This window comes from Sceloporus occidentalis, unplaced genomic scaffold (genome assembly GCF_023333645.1).
Source record: "Sceloporus occidentalis isolate IW3139 unplaced genomic scaffold, rSceOcc1.0.p SCAF_8, whole genome shotgun sequence".
Classification (NCBI taxonomy): domain Eukaryota; kingdom Metazoa; phylum Chordata; class Lepidosauria; order Squamata; family Phrynosomatidae; genus Sceloporus; species Sceloporus occidentalis.
Window position 1 is genome coordinate 32,843,639 of NW_028316988.1, and position 19,236 is coordinate 32,862,874.

General features: G+C 54.4%; 1 protein-coding gene across 6 annotated transcripts in view; it reads left to right on the forward strand.

Annotated features, from left to right (window-relative positions):
• Positions 1-19,236, forward strand: part of FRMPD3 (FERM and PDZ domain containing 3) — a 43,668-nt gene that overhangs the window by 6,852 nt on the left and 17,580 nt on the right. The window contains exons 1-5 of one of the 6 annotated variants that reach the window (XM_089536073.1): positions 8,381-8,466; positions 16,067-16,175; positions 17,562-17,716; positions 18,081-18,183; positions 18,625-18,670. In XM_089536073.1, coding sequence (XP_089392199.1) covers positions 17,569-17,716; positions 18,081-18,183; positions 18,625-18,670 — 297 coding nt within the window. In that variant the 5' untranslated portion in view covers positions 8,381-8,466; positions 16,067-16,175; positions 17,562-17,568. Of the gene's footprint in view, positions 1-8,125; positions 8,467-15,524; positions 15,642-16,066; positions 16,176-17,561; positions 17,717-18,080; positions 18,184-18,624; positions 18,671-19,236 lie in introns of those variants that run through there. The other 5 variants (XM_089536074.1, XM_089536071.1, XM_089536072.1 and 2 more) reach the window with 5 other exon arrangements.

Here is a 19,236-nt window from a genome sequence, read left to right on the forward strand (position 1 = left end):
AGCTAGAGGAGAAGGCAAGGGGGGGGGGCTGCTGGCTGAGTCCAGATAAGGCTTCTTGGGACGGGAGGGGTCTGGGCTTCCCTGAAAGGGCCTGGGAGTGGGGTGGCGGTTGCGTCTCCCCGCGCATGGCTTTCTGAACAGAAGCATGTCAAGTGCCTGGAACGAGCCTCACCTTCCCTGTCGCAGGGGTGTGTGAGCAGGCAGGTGCAGCTGGAGATGCCACCGGCCCTTGGCTCCTCTTTCCCCCTGCTCTCGACCCATCTTCCTGGCCCATTGCTGGTGCCCCAGAGGAGAAGGCTTCCTCTCAGCACCTTCTGTCACCTCCTGAGCAAAGTCTTTGGGGCCGGGGGAGAGAATGCCATCCTTTTGGAGCATGTTGGTTTCTGCAGAGGGTCAGGCTTCTGGTATACACCTTGCAAAACCCCACTGCAGCCACCATCTTTCCCCCTCTGAGAGAGTTCCTGCAGGGACCCACGCTGCCTCTGACAAAAAAGCCAGGAAACAGGCCCACCAGGACAGGCTGTGCTGGGCCCACATGCCAGGCTGATCAAAGGCACCCGAGTCCCATTTGTCTGAGCCAGCCAGCCAGCCAGCCATCAAGCAAGCGTTTGGCAGCGGGTGCCTCTCACCGCCTCCGCATTAATAAAAGGCTCCGTTGGCTTATTGAGGGCTTCCCATCTGCTAGGCCAGGGGCTGTTGTGTCCTCCTGCTCCTCAGGGGACTCTGAGCCCTGGAGAGCTGCCCTCTGACAGGCTCTGCTTGTGGCCTCACTTGGATGCCCTCCGCCCCAGATGGCACTCGTTCCTCAAGCCCCACAGCCCTTGCAAGGCACACCAGCCATCAAGAACTGGCAGTTCTGGGGGGATACCAACCAACCAACCAACCAACCAACCAACCAACCAACCAACCAACCAACCAACCTTCCTTCCTTCCTTCCTTCCTTCCTTCCTTCCTTCCTTCCTTCCTTCCTTCCAGACCCCTGGCTGTAGCTATGGCTGTCCTGGTTGCCATAGCAAGGGCTGGGAACTTGCTGGAGGAAATGGTGTCTTCCCAGCATGGTGGCTGGCGACTAGAGGAGGCAAAGGAGGCCAGGGGATTCTCCCCATCAGTGCCTGGGGCATGTCTGCCCACTCTGGTTCCTATTGCTGTGTCCTCCTGTCATGGCTTTAGCTCACTTTTTCCAAGCCCACAGAAGGATCTTGCTGTGCCCCAGAGATACCCCTGAGGGGGCTCCTTGTCAAATGGGAGGGAGAATGATCCTGGAGTTCCCACTTCTCCTCCTCTTGCCCAGGGCTATAACGCCATCGGAAGGCAAGCGCCCCACTTCTTCCACCTCACTCCGGAGGGGAGAGAGGAGGGGAGCGCTGGCAGCCAGATGCCACAGGGCCCCCCAAACCAGAATTCCCTGCTCCCCTTCTTCCTTTCCCTCACACAGCCAGAGATCCCATTATCACTGCTAATTAATGGTTACTGCCCCCTTCAGAGAGGCAGAAATTAATGAGATCAAAGAGAAAGGACACAGAGGCAGAGGAAGGACGAAGAGTCCTATTAGTGAATGTGGGGATGCCCCACTGGGAGATGGGGGCCTGCCTTGCAAGGGTGGGTTTGCCATGTAAGTGGTTCCACCCATCCTCCCCTTTTGTGGGGGATGAGCCTGTATCCTGCATGCAAGTCCCCCTTTGTCCCGTGGGGCACCAGGTGGGGTTGGTGTGGGGCCCTTGTGTCTCTCTGGCCTTTCTGGGTGATTCCAGGCTCCGCTTTGTGAACAGGTTCAAGCCAAGGTTGTGAGGGCTTTTGTCCACAGCAGCCGACAGTCCCTTTCCGGGGGTTGAGGGGTTGCAAGTGAGGGAGGGAGCTTGAGAGGGGGCTGTCCTGGACCTCCAAAGTTGGGTCAAGAGATGGGTTGGCTCAGAAGAGCTGCCAGTTCAGGTGTTTTGTCCTGTTCAGGTTTGCTGAGGTCACATAATTAGCCTCACACTACTTAATGTGCAGAGTCCTCTTTGTGTGAGAAAGGAAACAATGTGATGCAATGGAAGCTGCACCTGTTGCACCAGCAGTCTGAGGGAGGGCTTTGGTGCAGATCCAGTCCTGGCCAGTCAGTGAAGACCCCCCCCCATTGCTGGTGAGTGGGGCAAGCCCATGGGTCTGACTCTGCTCAGGCCGCTTTCTGCATTGGCTGCCTGGGGCTGGTGGATCTGCTCCAAGGCTGAGGACCCCCAGTGCCACCACCACTGTCCCCTCCACTGGCTTTTCTTCCTTTCAGCAGAGGGCTAGAGGAGTGGGTGGCATTGGGTCATTGGCAGCTTGCTGCTCCAGCCGCCCCAAAGCATTATACTCTGCTGTGAGCTTACAGTTATTGACTGTGGGTGCAAGCTTGCTTCTTGAACTGGGAGCCATTAGGTCACAGAGCCCCTTCCTCACACAAGGCCTCTCCACTCCCATCAGTGGAGCCCAGGCTCAAATTCCCTCTGAAGGCTGTGACAACTAGCTATTAGGACTATAGCTCCCATCAGCCATAGTCAGCAGGGCAGTGCTGAGGGATGATGGGAATTATAGTCCAAACCATTGTCAGGTGCTGCCTGAAAGGGAGAGGCTGCTTAAGGCAATGAGGAGTCATAGCAGTGAAGGAGGAGAGGAAGCCAGTGTTGTAAATTTGGCAACGGAGAGCAGAGAATTCACACCAGCAGACTTTGCCCCTCTTACTCTAAGGGAAAAGAAGAGGCTGAGCAGACACTTGAACCCAAGTCCAGCCTTCCTCTCCCTGCATCCCATGACAGTGACTCTGAGGCTGTTTTTGGGGGCACACGTTCTGAGGGTGGTGGGCAGGTGTAGGGCACCCCCGTCTCTCCCTGGGCCCTGCGGAGGTGGCTTTGCTTTGTGCCGCTGCTGCTGCTGCTGGAGAATGAGCAGGGCCAAGCGGCACCCGAGGGAGCGTTGTGGTGCTTGCCTCCTGCTCTGCACACCATTCTTCAGATATCATTGAACTGCGGCATTTTCCCGTGGTCCCTTCCAAACCATAACTCTCTTATGGCTTACTCTCCTAGAGAGGTGTTGTTCTGAAGTGCCTGGACCCACAGCCCTGTTTCCACATGTTGCAGCCCAGCTGTCCGCTCCCTCCTCATTTCTGAAAGACCAGGATCAGGGCAGAAGGACTCAGAGGAGCAGCATAGCTTCTTGGCCTATCTGGCGACAGACAAAGCCCCTCCCTGGCTTTCGCAAGGCTCTCCAGTTGGCTTCTATGAAATGCCAAAAGCCAGCCTTCTCCCTCAACAACTAGACAGGGGCAGACAACACACACACACACACACACACACACACACACACCCTGCGCTTGTGCATTTGGAATCAGCTTCTTAAGTTTCTTTCCAACCTTTTCCTCACCAAGAGGCTAACAGCAACAGTACTGATAGCCTTTAGGGCTGAAGAGCAGGGTGTAAATACCATAAGTAAGTAAGTAAGTAAATAAATAAATAAATAATAAGAAGTACAAATACAGTGTGTACAACATATAAACAAAAAAGAAATGAAGTGCAGGGTAAAATAAAGAAAAGCATGCAAATGTGTTGGGAAAGCCTCAGCCAGGCCCCCAGCGAGCACCTAACTCAAGGAGGACCCAGAAGTAGGTCCACTTATGGTCCACTCCAGGGGATGCCGGGGGGAGTGTCTCTGGGGGGGTCCCAGACGCTGGAGACTAGCCTCTACAAAGACCCCCCCCCAACCAGCCAGGCCCTGAAGTTCCAAGAGGGTGACTGGGGGACCCAGGCCATGAAGAGCCCTGGAGCCAAGCCTGAGGTGTTGGATGGAGGAGTGCATGGGGCAGGGAGCTCCTAAATGGAGCTGAAGCCAGGTTGTCTATGTGTCTTTGGGGGTTGTGCACACCAGGACCTTTAAGGCTGAGCACAGCGCAGGTGCCATGCACCCAAAAGTGGAGACGGCATCTGCTCAGCAGCCGCCCTGGCAGCCAAGTCTGGCACCTGCTTGTTCCAGGCTGAGTTCCCCTTTCAACTCTTTGACAGGACAGGAAGGGCAAAACACCCAGTATGTGCGCACGTGCATGTGTGTATGCGTTTAGATAGAGATACACACAGAGACAGTGAGCTGGGAAAGGAGGTGGTCCACCTGACAATGGAGACCCCCTCCCTCTCCTGGCTCCCTTTCTCTGATCAATTACCTTTTGAGAAATGAATTCTTTAGCAGCTGCCCCACAATCCATCATAATCTAATGCTGATTTATGCAAATGCAGCTAATTTGCATATGTATATGTCTCTCTCCTTGGCTTTTCAGCTCCTTTTAATATCTGAAACCCAAAAGATTGATCTGTGTGAAAACTTCCTGGGCAAATATGGTGCATATCAGATTAAATAATGAATGGTCCCAATTGGAGTTGATTTGCATGGGCTGATCAGGCTAATTGCCTCAGCGTCTGCTGGAACTCTGCAAATGGCGGCGGGGGAGGGGGGGGGGATGCCAGGTCCTCCTCTTCGCATGGAGCTGGAAGCAGGCACTGCCATGGAGGCTTGAAACCTACTCCCAGGTAGACCTCAGCAATGGATGGTGGCGCAGAGTGGCTGCCCAGAGGTCCCAAGGGAGCACTCTGCCCACCATGGAGCCTGGATGGCAATGGTGGGGCAGACACCCAGAGAGAGGTGCTTCTGGCTGGGCAACTCTTGCCCCTCCTGCTCCTTTGCTGCTGACAAGAGAAGGAGCCCCCGCCATCAATAATTCATATATCGTTTAGCAGCTTTAGCGTCTTTCCTTTTTGGGTGCATTCAAAAATATGTTTTTGAATGATTAATGCATGTGGAGTAGCTTTGCTGGAGATGTAAAAATTATGGGAATCTTCATGGGCTGCATGAACAGGGCACTCTGGGAAAAGGAAAAACCTGTGGCCCATTTCCATACAGTTTTGGCATGGGGAGCCAAACAGAATAGTGAATGCAAGAGGAGCAGGAATGGGAAGTTTCTCTCAAGAAGAGTGACTACCACAGCATGCAGGACTGCCCTGTGGGAGCCATGATTGGAGGTGACCGCTTGGGCACCCACCCAGGGAGGCTCCATTGTGTTTGTGTGTGTGTTTGTGGGAGTGTGCGTATCACCAGCAATTCACAGTATCCATCCATTCTTCTTAAAAGTAACTTCCCAGGCTCCAGGTTCTCCTCAGAGCCCCACAGGGGTTATGGGGCTAATGGCTGGACTGGAATGAGAGCTCTTGTGCCAGGCGATAAGGCCAGTGGCACAGGGGTCCCTTCCAAGGTGCTTCCCATCATCCTGGCAGGACTGGGGCCTTGGGGAAGATCCTGCACCAAGGAGAGTTAGGAATGAGCTCTCTTTAGCAGAGCAGCTGAAAATCTGCCCAAATTTGACAGCTGTTTCCACTGAGAACTGAATGACTCCAAATTAATAAGACAGGCAGTTTCAGGTTACAAACTTTGGCCTGTTACAGACAGCCAAAATAAAGCTGCTTCGAGTCACAGTGGAGGTATGGTGTTTCAATGATGCATGCGTCCTAAGAGTCCAGAAGTCGCACCAAAGCCACGCTCCAGTCTGGAGCATGGCTTTGGTGCAACTTCTGGACTCTTAGGACGCATGCATCATTGAAACACCATACCTCCACTGTGACTCGAAGCAGCTTTATTTTGGCTGTCTGTAACAGGCCATAGAGAAGTTTACCAATGGCTTTGTGTTTCATGTGTGTATGGAGACCCTGCTTACTAATGATCTAATGAGTAGATCAGGTAAAGGGGGGGGGGGGGGGGACTGAGTCTTGAACTCAACATCCTGGTGACCTGAAAAGGTAAAGGAGGAGAAAAGAGAAAAATGGTGACTGAGAAGAGGAGCATATCTATGGGAAGAACATCCCCAAAGGAAGTGACCTGGGCCACATGGTCTATGTATTTGGTTGCAATAGGTATTTATGACCATGCAAAGGGCAGTAAGAGTAAATGGGAAGGTTTAGGTGAGGGGAAACAAGGATTTCCCATGCAGGAAATGCAATGCTATTGAATCCTCACTTGTTCTAGGCTGCCAGAGAGTTGGGGAGAGAGAGTGCTGGAGTTTTTCCAAGGCATCTTGCCAAGGAAGCCAGGAAGCTTTCACCTTTTGGCTTAGGAAATGTGAGCAACCTGTGACTCTCCCTCCGCCTCCCTCCTGCTGCCACACACACCTTCCCTGAATTCCTCTCTGGACCTCACAGCCCACAGGGAATTACTGTAACGCCCAGCAAGTGGGTCAGAGCCAGAGCCGGCCTGGCTTTCTTCACCCTTCTTCCTTTCCCCTGAAGGGCAGCAACTGAGGACAGCAGCAGCAGCAGCAGCAGCAAGAGTGAGAAGAAAAGTCCCTGCGAAGAAACACCTCTGGAGAGTTATAGCACATGCGGCTGGTGGAGGGAGTTGGAAATTAACGCTTGCAAGCTTGGGGCCAAACTGCTCCTTGTGTCCTTTGCCTCCCTCTTTCCAGGCTACTCACAGGCCTTGGAAAAGGAATAGTGGATTAGCAGCAGAATAGACCCCTTCTCAGAGCCCCACCCCCACTCCCACCCATTGGACTCCAGGTGGCAACAGAAGAGGCCTGGAACATGCCAAAATGAGCGGGGACACAACAGCAGCCACTGCCTCAGTGTTAGAGATGGAAAGAATATTTGAAAATCCTTGAGAAATGGTTGAAAAATGTATTTGAATGTCAAGAAACCTTGATGAGAACAATCCTGGATTGATGGGAATCTTCACAAGCTGCAAAATCATGCGTGGATTGCACACAGTCTTCAGAAATGATGCAGTTTCCAAAGACTTTCTTGCAGAAAATGGCTAAAGTTGACCATGGCTTCCTTGAAGAAGAAAACTAGTGAAGAGAGAATTGCATTCCTACAATGGGTGCTAGGAGGTGATGCTCTAATGGCAAACAGAATTGAATCTGCAATAAAGCTGCCCCTTGTTGTGTCTTCAGACATCCCCTCTTTCAGTAATGGAGGCCCACCAGCTAATCCACAAGACCCAGAGGGAGAGGAGCTTGAAGACAGAAAGGGTCTTCACCCCACATCCCACCAGCCCCCTCCCAGCCAGCCCAGTCCAGACGCGAGCGACGGAGCTTTTCACTGTCCACCTCTCAGGGTTGGGCACCCATCCCCTTCTGGTGGGACCTGGACTTTCTAAGAGAGATGCTCCCAGGCCTTCTGTGGAAGTTTCCCGTCCCACCTGAGTGTGTCTTTGCACACATTCAGTGTTTTTTGTGTCCTGTGGTCTTGTTTCCTGTCCTTGGCGCTTGCCAATGACCCAGAGGGAATGACATTACTGGAGCCATAAAGCTCTTACTGAGCAGCCTGCATCCGGCTGAACTTGGCCAAGTGAATGGAGGGCCATGGCTGCATGAGGGGCCACCAGAAGCCATGGGGCTGCAATGGGGTTTTTCCTTCCCTGTAAGTCTCTGGAGCAGCAGCTTAGTTACTCAGCTGCCCCTTTCTGAGCTTGGGGCTTCTCCTCTGGCTGGGGAGCAAACAGGAGGCTGGACCAAGCTCTTTTCCCAGAAAGGGAAGAGCGTATCCAGGTGGAGGCCATTCAGCAGCCTTCCCCTCAACCTCTGGCCTCTGCCAGTCCATGGGCCTTTGCCATGGAGGCCACTTGGTGCGTGGCTTTGTCTCTTCCTACCTCCTCCCTTTTATGCTTTGGCTGCTCCTTGCGCAGGAGCTGCTCATTCTTCATCTTTTAGAAGAAGCGTTATTTAAAGAAAATTGCTTCGGGAATGGGTGGATAAGGCAAACCCATCCATGCCACAGCAAGCCCAGAATGTCTCCTGGGCTACAGCCCCCTCCTGCCCCAGGTTTGGGGTTAGGGTCTTGAACAATCCCTGCTCTAAGAGAAAGATGGCACCCCCCTCCCCCCGCTTACTAAGGAGGTGCTTGGCAGGTTTGGAGAGCATAAAACTACAGCTTAGGCAAGGTTTGGGGACAGCACTCTCCCCTAGATTTGTTTTTGCTCTGGAGAGGAAGGTAGAAGTAGCCCATCCCATGTGAAGGTGTTTAGCGCGTGCGCGCGCACACACACACACAAAGAGTCTTGGGACTTTACCGCTGCCAACCCTGCACCCGGTTCCTTCTTGCCTCCGATCTCCTGTCTTCTCTTCTCATTCCAGCTCAGTCTCCTCTCCTCCCCAATGGATGCTCCATACAGACCCCAGATCAAAGCGTGGAGCCCTGAGAAGCAGCCAGATGGACGAAGCAAGCCCCCTCCGATGTCTCTGCAGGCAGGAGCCAGGGCTGTTTGCACCACCCAAGGAAGAAGATCTGGGCCAACATGCTTCATTTAGTTAGTGCAGAAAAGCAGATGCAGCCACAAGAACTCTGGAAGCTGCAGCGGATGCATTAATTGCAATGCGCTTTTGCATGCACTACGTTTTATGGAAGGAAAGAAAGAAGGGACTTTTCTCAGGGAACATGGCCTGCAGCCAAAAGATCAAGTGTGGAAGGAGAAAAGGTAGGTGCGGGTTTTCCTATCTCGCCCGACCCAGGGCTGTTCAGTTGGGCCTGTGCTGAAAATCCTGGCAGGAGGCTTAAGCATGCGCAGAGGACAGAGGTGTCAGGGGTTGTGGTTCCAGAGCACTGGACCTGGTGCTTGCAGACTTTCTGGCTAATGTGTCCCAATGGCAAGGGAGCCAAACGCAGGGCTCTGGAGCTGGAGACCCATCTCTGGAGAGCTGCTGGTCAGGTGGCTTCACCAGAGAAATCTGGGTAGATGAAAAAGGGCTTGGAAGAAACCTTTGTATTGGTTTAAGGAAGCAGGGCTTGTGGGGGGTTTTTTTGGCAACAGGCTCAATAGAGTTGGGCTGCAATCCTGCACATACTTACCTGGGAGTAAGTCCCATTAAACTCACTGGGGAGTGCTTTGGAGGAGGCATGTATAGGACTGGGCTGTTTGTGATCGATGAGATCCATTTGCAAGAATCATAGTTCATTGTTTAGCCATAGCAGTTGTGGGTATGCATAGTGCTGACATATTTGCATTTTAGTGGTTGTGTATAATGTTTGTATACAGTAGGCATAGTCCAGCACAGATCAGGGCCTGCTCAGTTTCCACTGATTCCGGTGGGATTATAGGGGCCAAGGTCTGTGTTTGGTTGTGGACGCTAGATGCAATACCTCGGTTATTGTTGTTGTTGTTGAGTCTTCAAGTAGTTTCGGACTTATGGTAACCCCTTCATGGGGTTTTCTTGGCAGGTTTATTCAGAGGGGCTTGCCACTGCCATTCTATGAGGCTGAGAGAGTGTGACTTGCCCAAGGTCATCTAGTTGGTTTCTGTGGCTGAGTGGAGATTCGAACCCTGTTCACCAGAGTTTTAGCCCAATCTTCAAACCACTATACCACACTGCCTCTTAATAGTGTGGTATGGGGCTACTTAAAAGGACGTGGGTTAATTGTAAGTGGGGTATGATGCATCGCTGTTTTGCTGAGGAGAGGGAGATAGTAATATGGCTGGGGCTGAATGCGAAACCTGAGCCCCTGATGCCTGGTGGGGCATTGCAACTGTGAAGGAGCCAAACTGAATGCTATCCAGAAACCTGGTCTCTCTGCAGGAATCTGATTTCCAGAGTCCAGGGGAGTTAAAGTCTTGAGGGCCCCTCAGGCTCCTGGCTGGCCTTCTGCCCGATGCCCCTCTCCCAGCCCCAGTGGCTTCCTCTGTGGCGATGCTGGGAAGGGGGCTTCCGCCACCAGTTCCTAAAGCCATGCCCCCGCCCCCCAGGAGCCCCCCTCCCAGGCCCCGAAGGAAGGCGAGGGGCACAAGGCCTCCCCTCTGGCCAGCTGAAGGGAGCCCTCCCGCTGCCTCCGCAGGTGACTCCTGGACTGGGCAGGCTGGACCTGGCCTTCGGACACTGGGCCACCAGGAACACACCCCAGCAGCTGTTCTTCATGCTCTCTTGTTATCAAGGCAAGCGAGCCCCCCAATGTTCCTTCCAGGACCCTGGTCAGCGCCCTGGGCCTCGCTCCGGCCAACGAGGCCGACCTCCGCCTCCTGGCCTGTCCTTCAGAGGGACACCAGAGGAGCCGTGCTCCAAGGAGAAGGGCTGGGGGCCAGGATGCCCTTAGCCCAGATGTAGAGGCCAGCGGAGGGCTCCTTTCCCTCGGCTGCCCTTCCTCTCCCTTCTCTGCTCTTGGCTTGGAGCCTCCAAGTGCCTCGGGCGCCTCAAGGCTGGAAGAGGGCCCTCCTGAGCCTCGGGGAAACGGCTCCTGAGCCTCCCAGCGATCCAGGCGGGTTGCGCGGCGGCGGCGGCAGCAGCGCTTCCGGCAAAGAACCCCTTCCAGGCATCTTCCCTCGTCCCTGGGGAGCAGGCCATGGGCCCCGAGGGCCTCCCCCCCACCATTGATGCTGCTGCTGCTTCCTGGCAGGAAGGGGCCACTCAGACCCCCCCCCGGGGTTCCTGGGCTGCCTTCTGGCTGGAAACATTTCCTAAGCCGTGAGTTGGGAGGGCTCCTGGCCTCTTCCTGGCCTCCTCCTGGCCTCCTCCTGGCCCAGGCCTCGGGGTCCCAGGCGCTGGAACCCAGTGTCCCGTGACCCCTGCGAAGCCCCCCCAGCCCCGGCTCTTCCCTGACTGGAACGGGGCTGGAGGCGAAAGCAGGGGAGGGGAGGGTCCCTTCCCTCAGGGCTCCCCTTTTGGGGACTGAAAGGAGGACCAAAGAGGGGGGACTGCAGCGCCGACAGCCGGGCCTGAGTTCGAGTCGCCTTGCCTGCCTTGGCGCTGGCGCAGGGGCCCTGGCGGACGAGGGGCAGCCCTTCTCTGGGGTCGGAAGAGCAAAGGAGGTGTGGGGCTGCAGGGAGGGCGGTTCTGGGGCTGAGCCAGGGGCGCCTTTAAGATTCCGATCACAGCCGGCGCCGGATTCCGAAGAGCTGCCACCAGGATCGCCCCTCCCTCTCCTCGGCACAGACGCCTCCTCCTCCGCCCCCCCCGTCCGGACAAAAGGAGGACGCGAGGAGGAGGACGGGCCGCCCCCCACCAGTGAGTAGCCCCCTGCCCCTCCCTCCGTTCCGGGGGGGGGTCTTTTCTGCGGGGTGGGGCCCGAGGGAGGACCCATTGATGGGGGTCGGGAGGGGTGGGGCCCCGAGGGTCTCCCCAGAAGCCCTGGGCCCGCCGCCGTCTGGGCCCCAACCCGAACCAAGGGCCCAGCAGAGCCATCGCCATCGGCAGCAGCTGGGAGGCAGCAGATCGATTCGGAAGAGGCAGGATCTGGGATTTAAGCCATGGATCTGTCCGCTGCAAAAGCATTCAGCCGAGGAAACCGAAAAGCAGGACGGAGGGGGACCTCTCCCCCGATGGCTCTTTTGCAAATGTGTTTTCAGAATTGGGGGGGGGGGGCATATCCAGACCTTCGCCTCCTTGCTGACCCTGAGATCTAGGGGCACCTTTCCCCCAATTCCCTCCGAAAGCCCCCCCGACCCACTCGGTCCCCGCCATGGGGTTCCTGGCGGTTTGCAAGCGCTTCTTCGGGGGAGGCCATGGGCCTCCAGAAGGTGGTCTTGGGGACCCAGAGAGCCCCCAGAAGGCCTGGGGCTGGGGAGCCTGTTTTATTTGGGGGGGGGGGGGCTTGTCCTGAAACAGGGCCTGGTCTCCCAGCCCCAGCCCCAGCCCCCCCCCCCTTGTGTCTGGCTCTGTAGGATTTCCTTGGAGAAAGGCCTGGGCCTTGGACCCCCATCTAATGCTGCCCCTCTGAACTACCACTTATAGGTCTCCTTTCTCCCAGGACTTGAGACAACTTTGATCAGGTACAATTAAAAGTTTGCATGATACAAAAGTCTAGAATACAATTAAACAGCTGACAGAATAAAAACCAGTGGAAAGCTGAACCAGTAAAAGAAAGATGCAGACAAGGCCAGGCCTTATGCACAGAATCATAGAATTGTAGAATTGGAAGAGACCACAAGGGCCATTCAGTCCAACCCCATTCTGCCATGCAGGAACTTTCAATCAAAGCATCCCCGACAGATGGCCATCCAGCCTCTGCTTAAAGACTGCCAAGGAAGGAGACTCCACCACAATCTCCGAGGAAGGAGTGTGTTCCACTGTCGAACAGCCCTTGCTGTCAGGAAGTTCTTCCTAATGTTGAGGTGGAATCTCTTTTCCTGGAGCTTGCATCCATTACTCTATTGTGTCCTGTTCTCTGGAGCAGCAGAAAACAAGCTTGCTCCCTCCTCAATATGACATCCCTTCAAATACTTAAACAGGGCTATCATATTACCACTTAACCTTCTCTTCTCCAGGCTAAACATCCCCAGCTCCCTAAGGCGTTCCTCATAGGGCAAGGTTTCCAGACCCTTCACCATTTTAGTCTCCCTCCTTTGGACATGCTCCAGTTTCTCAATGTCCTTTTTGAATTGTGTGGCCCAGAACTGGACACAATATTCCAGTTGGGGCCTGACCAGAGCAGAATAGAGTGGCACTATTACTTCCCTTGATCTAGACACTATACTTCTATTGATGCAGCCTAGACTCGCATTGGCCTTGTTAGCTGCCGCATTGCACTGTTGACTCATATTCAACTTGTGGTCTACTTGGACTCCTAGATCTCTTTCACAGTAGTTTCATTCAGCCAGGTGTCCCCCATCCTATACCTGTGCATTTCATTTTTCCGCCCTAAGTGCAGTACCTTACATTTCTCTGTGTTGAATTTCATTTTGTTAGCTTTGGCCCAGTTTTCTAGTCTGTTCAAGTCATTTTTAATCTTGATCCTATCCTCTGGAGTATTAGCTATTCCTCCTAATTTGGTGTCATCTGCACATTTGATAAGTATGACCCCAATTTTGTCCTCCAAGTCATTGATAAAGATGTTGAATAGCACTGGGCCCAGGACACAACCCCACTGGACACCCCACTGGTCACTTCTTTCCAGGATGAAAAGGAGCCATGGCTGACCATCCTTTGGGTTCGGCTGGTCAACCAATTACAAATCCACGTAACAGTTGCCTTGTCTAGCCCACATTTTACAAGCTTGTTTGCAAGAATGTCATGGGAAACCTTGTCAAAGGCCTTACTGAAATCAAGATATACTATATCCACAGCATTCCCTTCATCTAACAAACTGGTAATTTTATATAAAAAAAGAGATCAGGTTTGTCTGGCATGAGTCCTTTCCCCTCCGAACAGTCACCCTCAAAGGCCTGTCAAAATGGAAAGGGTCTTTCTTACCTCTAAGCTGCCCAGGAAGGGACACCCAGGGCCTGGGAGCAGCCACTGCTGCCTCCCATGTCCTAACTTTAAGCCCCAATGCTTTGGACCTGAACAGCCCCTTGGCTGCCCCATATCCTCCCGGTGCCCCAGGTCCAGGGGGTGCCTCTACCCCTCCTTTGTTGGGACCCCAGATATTTGGGGTGAGAGGAGGGGAGGGTCTTTGGGCTTCAAGCATCTCAAGGGCTGCCATGGCCACCAGGCAGCTGGCCCTGAGTCCAGAGGCCTAGAGACCCCTGTGGGTTTTCTCCTTCCCTCCAGCACTCAGCTGCCCTTCCAGCAATGGGGCTGGCCCCAAGGAAGGCCTAAGTGGTTCAGGCTGAAGACCTGCTCAGGAGGTGGAAGAGGCAAACCTTGGAGCAAAGTGGACAGAAGCTGTCAACAAGCTGCAGCCAGAGCTGAATGGGAGAAGGGAGCTGGAGGCCTCTGGGCAAAAGAGATTTGCATTTATAGAGAGAGGAAATGCAAACAAATGCAAACCAGCAGGGCCTCTTCTTTTTCTTTCCTCCCTGGGAGAGAGGAATGCATTTGACTGGAAGTTGTTCTCATTCACAAAAAGCTGGGAAGCCGTCCTTGATACTGAGCAGCATAAGGGTCTCCAGAGGCATGGTTTTTCCCTGCTCTAGTTGGAGAGGATGCAGAGGGCCAGCCTGGTACCTTGGACATGGATATCCAGGGGTCCCTGCCACTGATTCATGGGACCTAAAGCCCTGTGCCACCTGCCTCTGGAGGGCCTCAGCACCTGCTCTGTCCCCTCACCTATGCACTGTTGGGCTTCTTGGGTGCAAGTCTGCACCCTGCCTGGGAATGGGCATGGTCTCAGCCCAAGTGTGGCACGTGCATTTGCAAGCAGCCAGTGCCCCTGAGACATGGGAGCCCTTCTTCATCGCGCTGCCCTAATGGTAGGCAATGTGTGCTCCAGAGAAGGGAATCCCTGCTGGAGATGCTTCCACCTCACAGCAAAGGGAGCTTTCAGGTGGCACAATGGCCACTGGTGCCAGGAGAGGGTGAGGAATAGCTGCCTGCTGCCACACAGCCCTGGCATCTTGGCAAGGCTGCCCAGCTCAGGCAGAGCTCCAGGCACTCCTGGGCCCGCAAGGGAGGACTGATGTGAGGGTGAAGCTGCAGTGGAGGATCAGGGCTGGCAGACACTGCCAGGGAGTGTGGAGGCTCTCTGCTCTTCTGCTTCCAAGAGGAGGCAGCTTAGAACCGGAGGAAGGGGCCTAGGCAGCCAGTGATGGGCAGGGTGCCTAGGAAGGCCAAACCAACCAAAGTCCCTAAAACCGAAAACCCCCAGGGGAAAAAAAAAACAACAACAAAAGGGTTGCCAAAAGAAAAAAATAGAGGGGGCTTTTCTTCACCCTTTCTGTGGTTTTATTGGCTTTTCACCAGGGTTTAGTTTCTCTGGTTTTGTATTTTTAATATTCTATTCACCCTTAGCATTTTTAGATCTTCCAGTGGGGTAATTTTACCCTTTTTTTTTGCTCCAGGGTGCTGTTATTCCCTTATAGTTTTTGCCAGAACCCTTTTGTTGTTTTGCCTAGAAAGGCCCCCATCCCCAAGGAGGCCCACCTGGAGACCAGGCTTTGGGAACTGGCCTTGGTGCACCTTTAGTCTAGACTTAGAATTGCTTTTACATATATACCACCTTTTCCCCAGAGCTGGGACGCAATGTGGCTAACAAACATACAAATAGTACTAAGTTGGAAAGGGGCACAAATAACAAAGACATGCAAACAGCCTCGATTTAGACATCTTGCCACTGAGCTTTTGGCTGTATTTATTTGTTTGAAACTTTCCTGCACCAACCTCCAAAATCCAACTTTTGGGTGTCAGAATCCCACACCCAGAGAGGCAGAATCACCCTCCAGGGACCCCCATCCTCCTGAGGCAAATAACTCCCCCTCTGCAATGGTGGGGTTTCCAGAGCTTGGGTAAGTTACCTTTTGGGTCTACAGTACCCAGAAGCCCCCAGTCAAGGAAAGAACATCATAATATTTTCCAGCACGACCATAAAGAAACATGGTAAACAAGGCACAATTAGAAATTAGCACAGCGGAAGCTAGAAGCCAAAATAAAAGAAATATGAAAGGCTTTGGGAAAGCAGGATTCAAGTTCCTTTTAACGGGAAGCTGAGCTCCAGTGCTTGCAAGAAGAATGAGCTGCCTTCCAAAGTGCTGTGCTTGTGATCCAGCTAGCTTCACTCTGGGCATCTTGGTGCCTCTCTCCAGGTCACATTTGCTTTCCAAGGAATCCATCCCATGGTCGGGGGAAAGGGGGATTGATCCCTCCTTATGACCGGGGACCAAGAATCGGAAGAGCAAGTACAAAGGTGTGGAGCATCACGGGCCAAGGGCAGTGGGGTCACCCTGCTTCCCTTAGCACCAACCTTTCCTTGCCAGCCCTGACTAGTACTGATAAGCTGCTTCTCTTACAGGTGAGGAATTGGGGGGGGGGGGGCGCTCAGCTTTCCATCTCCCATCTTTTCCAATGGACATTGCTCCCCAGAGGCCAAGGCAGCAGTCAGAGGCCACACTGGGCCTTGGTTCAGGCAGGCAGGCCAAAGCCCTGGGCTCCTGGGAAGCATTGGTTATTGCTGGTCTATTCTCTCTCAGAACGTGCCCATTGCCCATCAAGCCACGGAGCAGCCGCTGGAGCCTGACTTTTGGCCGTGCTGTTTTCCTCCTTCCATGGCTGCCCCAGTGTGTTTTTGCATCACCATTATCTCCAGTAAGACTTGTCCTTCACTGTTACCTCCACCTTGGTGTATAAATAAGTAACCCAGCAGCTTCCAGGCTTCAGAAAAAGAAAGGCTGTGTTTCTCAGAGCGCATGATGCTGAAAACAAATTAACTTCCCACAGGCCTCCCTGGGACTCTCTGGCTGTTTCTGTGAAGCACTGCTGCTCTTGGAGGGGCTGCAGACTCTGGCGGAGGGTTGCAGAGGGCCTGCTCCCAGTGAGTCTATTCCCAGTGAGTCACCCCGTCTCATCTCATGTCCAAAGTACAACAGCCTCCATTTAGTCATTTTAGAAACCCCTCAGTGCCTCCCTTGGGTCTACCTTGGACACTTTATAAAGTCACTGGAGACGTTGCAGTGCTGGTGGGGTGGAGTGGGGGTGGTGGCAGACAACCAGTTTGCAACAATAACTTGGGACCCATGAGAGACCTTTATCTAACAAGGCGGAGAGGAAGACCAATGCGGAGACCAAGGTTGGCAAAGAAAGAGGGGAGAAAGTGCAGCAGAATCAGTCCTTCCATTGTGCACTGAGCTTTCTGCAGACTGGAGGGGGCTTGCAAATGGGGTCCCAGAGGGTCTCATTGAGTGGGAAGGGGAGGGGGCCATGGGGCCTTTTCCGTGCTGCCATTGCTGCTGCCCCATTGCAACCCAGGGGTTGGGGAGGGAGAGGAGTGCCAATGTGGGTGCTGCACAGAAGGTGCTGCAGCAGCACTGGAGATGCGGCTTCCTTGGGATCTCATCAGGGAGCTTGTCAGTGGGAATCTAATGGTGGAATATTAATTTGCTCTGGAGATGTGCGAGGCAGGCAGAGCCATTATGGGGCTGGACAGCGCCTGCAAAGCTGCAACAGCATTCAGCCTAAAAATGCAGCCTCTCCCCAGTGAGGCCCCAGGAAAGGCTGGGAGGAAGAATGCTAAATTATTATCCCCAGAAGGAAGAAGCCCTAAGATCTCCAGGGAGCCCCTTCCTGAGGCCAAGGGCCAGCCTGCAGTCTCTCCAACCAGCTGCTGGATCTTGACTGTTTCCTCCAAAGCAGCTCCTGATTGTGAGATCTATGGGAATAGCTTCCAATGTGTATGTGGGGTGTCCCTCCCAAGCAGTCTCCTCAGACACCAATGGGAGCCGCATGCTGAGATTTTGCCCGCTGGACCCTATAGGCCCTTTCACACTACAGACTTACAGCGCTGTGATTCCATTTTAACAGTGCTGGCTGCATCCTATGGAATCATGGGATTTGTAGAATGGTGGCGCACCAGAAGAGCTTTCTGAGCAAGAAACCCTCCCTAAACTGAAGATCCCAGGATTTTATAGGATGTTGCTGTTGCAGTTAAAGTGGAATCATAGCAATGTCATTGTGTGGTGTGGAGGGATCCCATCTGGCTGAAAAGTCTAGGATGTGTTTGTCTCCTCTGGAAGAGACAAGTGCTCATAGCTCTGGCCTCCCCCTCTTCCTTGAGAGCCCCATTGGGTGGGTCTGCTCTCTACTCCAAGAGGGACACAGGTCTCATCCTGGGAATGAAGGGAGGAAGGGGGGGGTCTCAGGACCACTCATTTTGCTTCGGACCCCCACGCTGAGGCCTTGCTGTTTTCTCTCTCCTCTGTGCCATCCGCTTGCCCAGCCATGTGATGCCAGAGGAGGGCTGGGATGATATGGAATGTGGTCAGCTGCCTTCAGATGCCCTCCGACAGGTGAAGATCCAGCGTGACCCCCTCTACGGATTAGGCTTTGTGGCTGGCAGCGAGAGGCCGGTGGTGGTCCGCTCTGTCACTCCAGGTAGGCCTTGGGTCTGAGCCTGTGTGCGAATGCGCGTGCACCAGGGAAATGGCACTGTGAGAGCAGCATTATTCAAAGACCAAGGCACCCAGGGTGGGGGCTGTTGGGTGGGCATGGGCTTTTCACTCGGAGAGACTACTGGTGCCAGGAGAGGCCCCACCTGTGCAGGTGAGCCAGAGAAAGCAGAAGTGGAGGTAGCAAGGAGGCAGAGGGCACAAAGGTGGGCCAAGGGAGACAGCCAGAGGGTGGGCACAGGCCAGAATGGGCAGGACCACTGCTTGCCCTGCATGAGGGGGAAAGGGTGTGCTCTCCATCCCATGGGGGACTTACACACATATCACACACCCATACACTTTCTTGGCAGGGGGCCCTTCTGAGGACAAGCTCCTGGCAGGGGACCAGATCCTGGCCATAAATGAAGAGGACGTGAGTGATGCCCCCAGAGAGAGATTCATAGAACTTGTCAGGTAAGGGAAGGCTGGAACTTAAAGGACAACAGGTGTGTGTGTGTACCATCCCTAGCACACCCTTGGCACATACCAGGCTCTACCCTGCTTTCTCCCCAGGCCCTGTTTGTCCTGTTGTCCCAGACCGCCTTCCAAGGTTGTGACAAATGCACCACTGAGACCTGCATGGCTGTGCTTGGGACCCTTCCTCTGGTCCCTCCTCTGTGGCCCGGTGGGGGGGAGGGGTTCCTCATGCTGCCAAAGGAGGGTCCCTTCTGAAGACTGGCCAAGGGCCCTGAGAGCAGCCACCAAGTCCTGGCTTGGCAAAGGCTGTGTGGCCCCAGATGACAGCCGGGGGGGCCCTCTGGAGTGCTTCCAGGGTTGTGGAGCCCCTTGGGCCCTTCTGCCAGGGGATTTCCCTCCAGAGAATGCACCTGACTCACTTCCCCCATTCTCTTGTAGGGGTGCCAAGGAGTCCGTGGTGCTCACTGTGCTCCAGACCCACCAGGTGAGAGCCCAGCTTTGGGGACATGGGGAGGAGGGCACCCCCTAACTGCCAGGCCCCCATAGCGGTGCCCAGATGCCAGTCATCACCTGTTTGGCCCTGTCTGCTCTCTCACTTCTTCCACCTGCCCATCTTGTCCGCTGGCTGATGTGCTTGCCCAACTTGAGGCTGGCATCTCTCCAGCCCTGGTGCCAGCAGCATTCAAGGGGGGCAAGAAGAGGCAGAAATCATAAAGTGGAACAGCCAGGGAACTGTCAGGCCCTGAATTTCCTTGGGGCCCTCGCAGAGAGGGATGTGCGCTTTGCCAGAGAGTGCTGTGCTGGGCCAGAACAGGTGAGGCGATGTGCGAACCTCCTGGGAAGGCTAATTGCCTCTGTGCGCATGTGCCTGCATGGGAGGAGAGAGTGAGTCTCTGGCCTGCTCTGCCAGGGATCCCCAGGGAAGGCCTCCCCTCCCCAGGAGGCTGGCAGCATTTGCATTCAGTGCCAGGCAGCTGGAGCCTTTGACCAGCCGTGGCTGAGAGCGAGGAGGGCGCCCTGGTGCTCCAGAGCCCAGAGCAGCGGAACAGA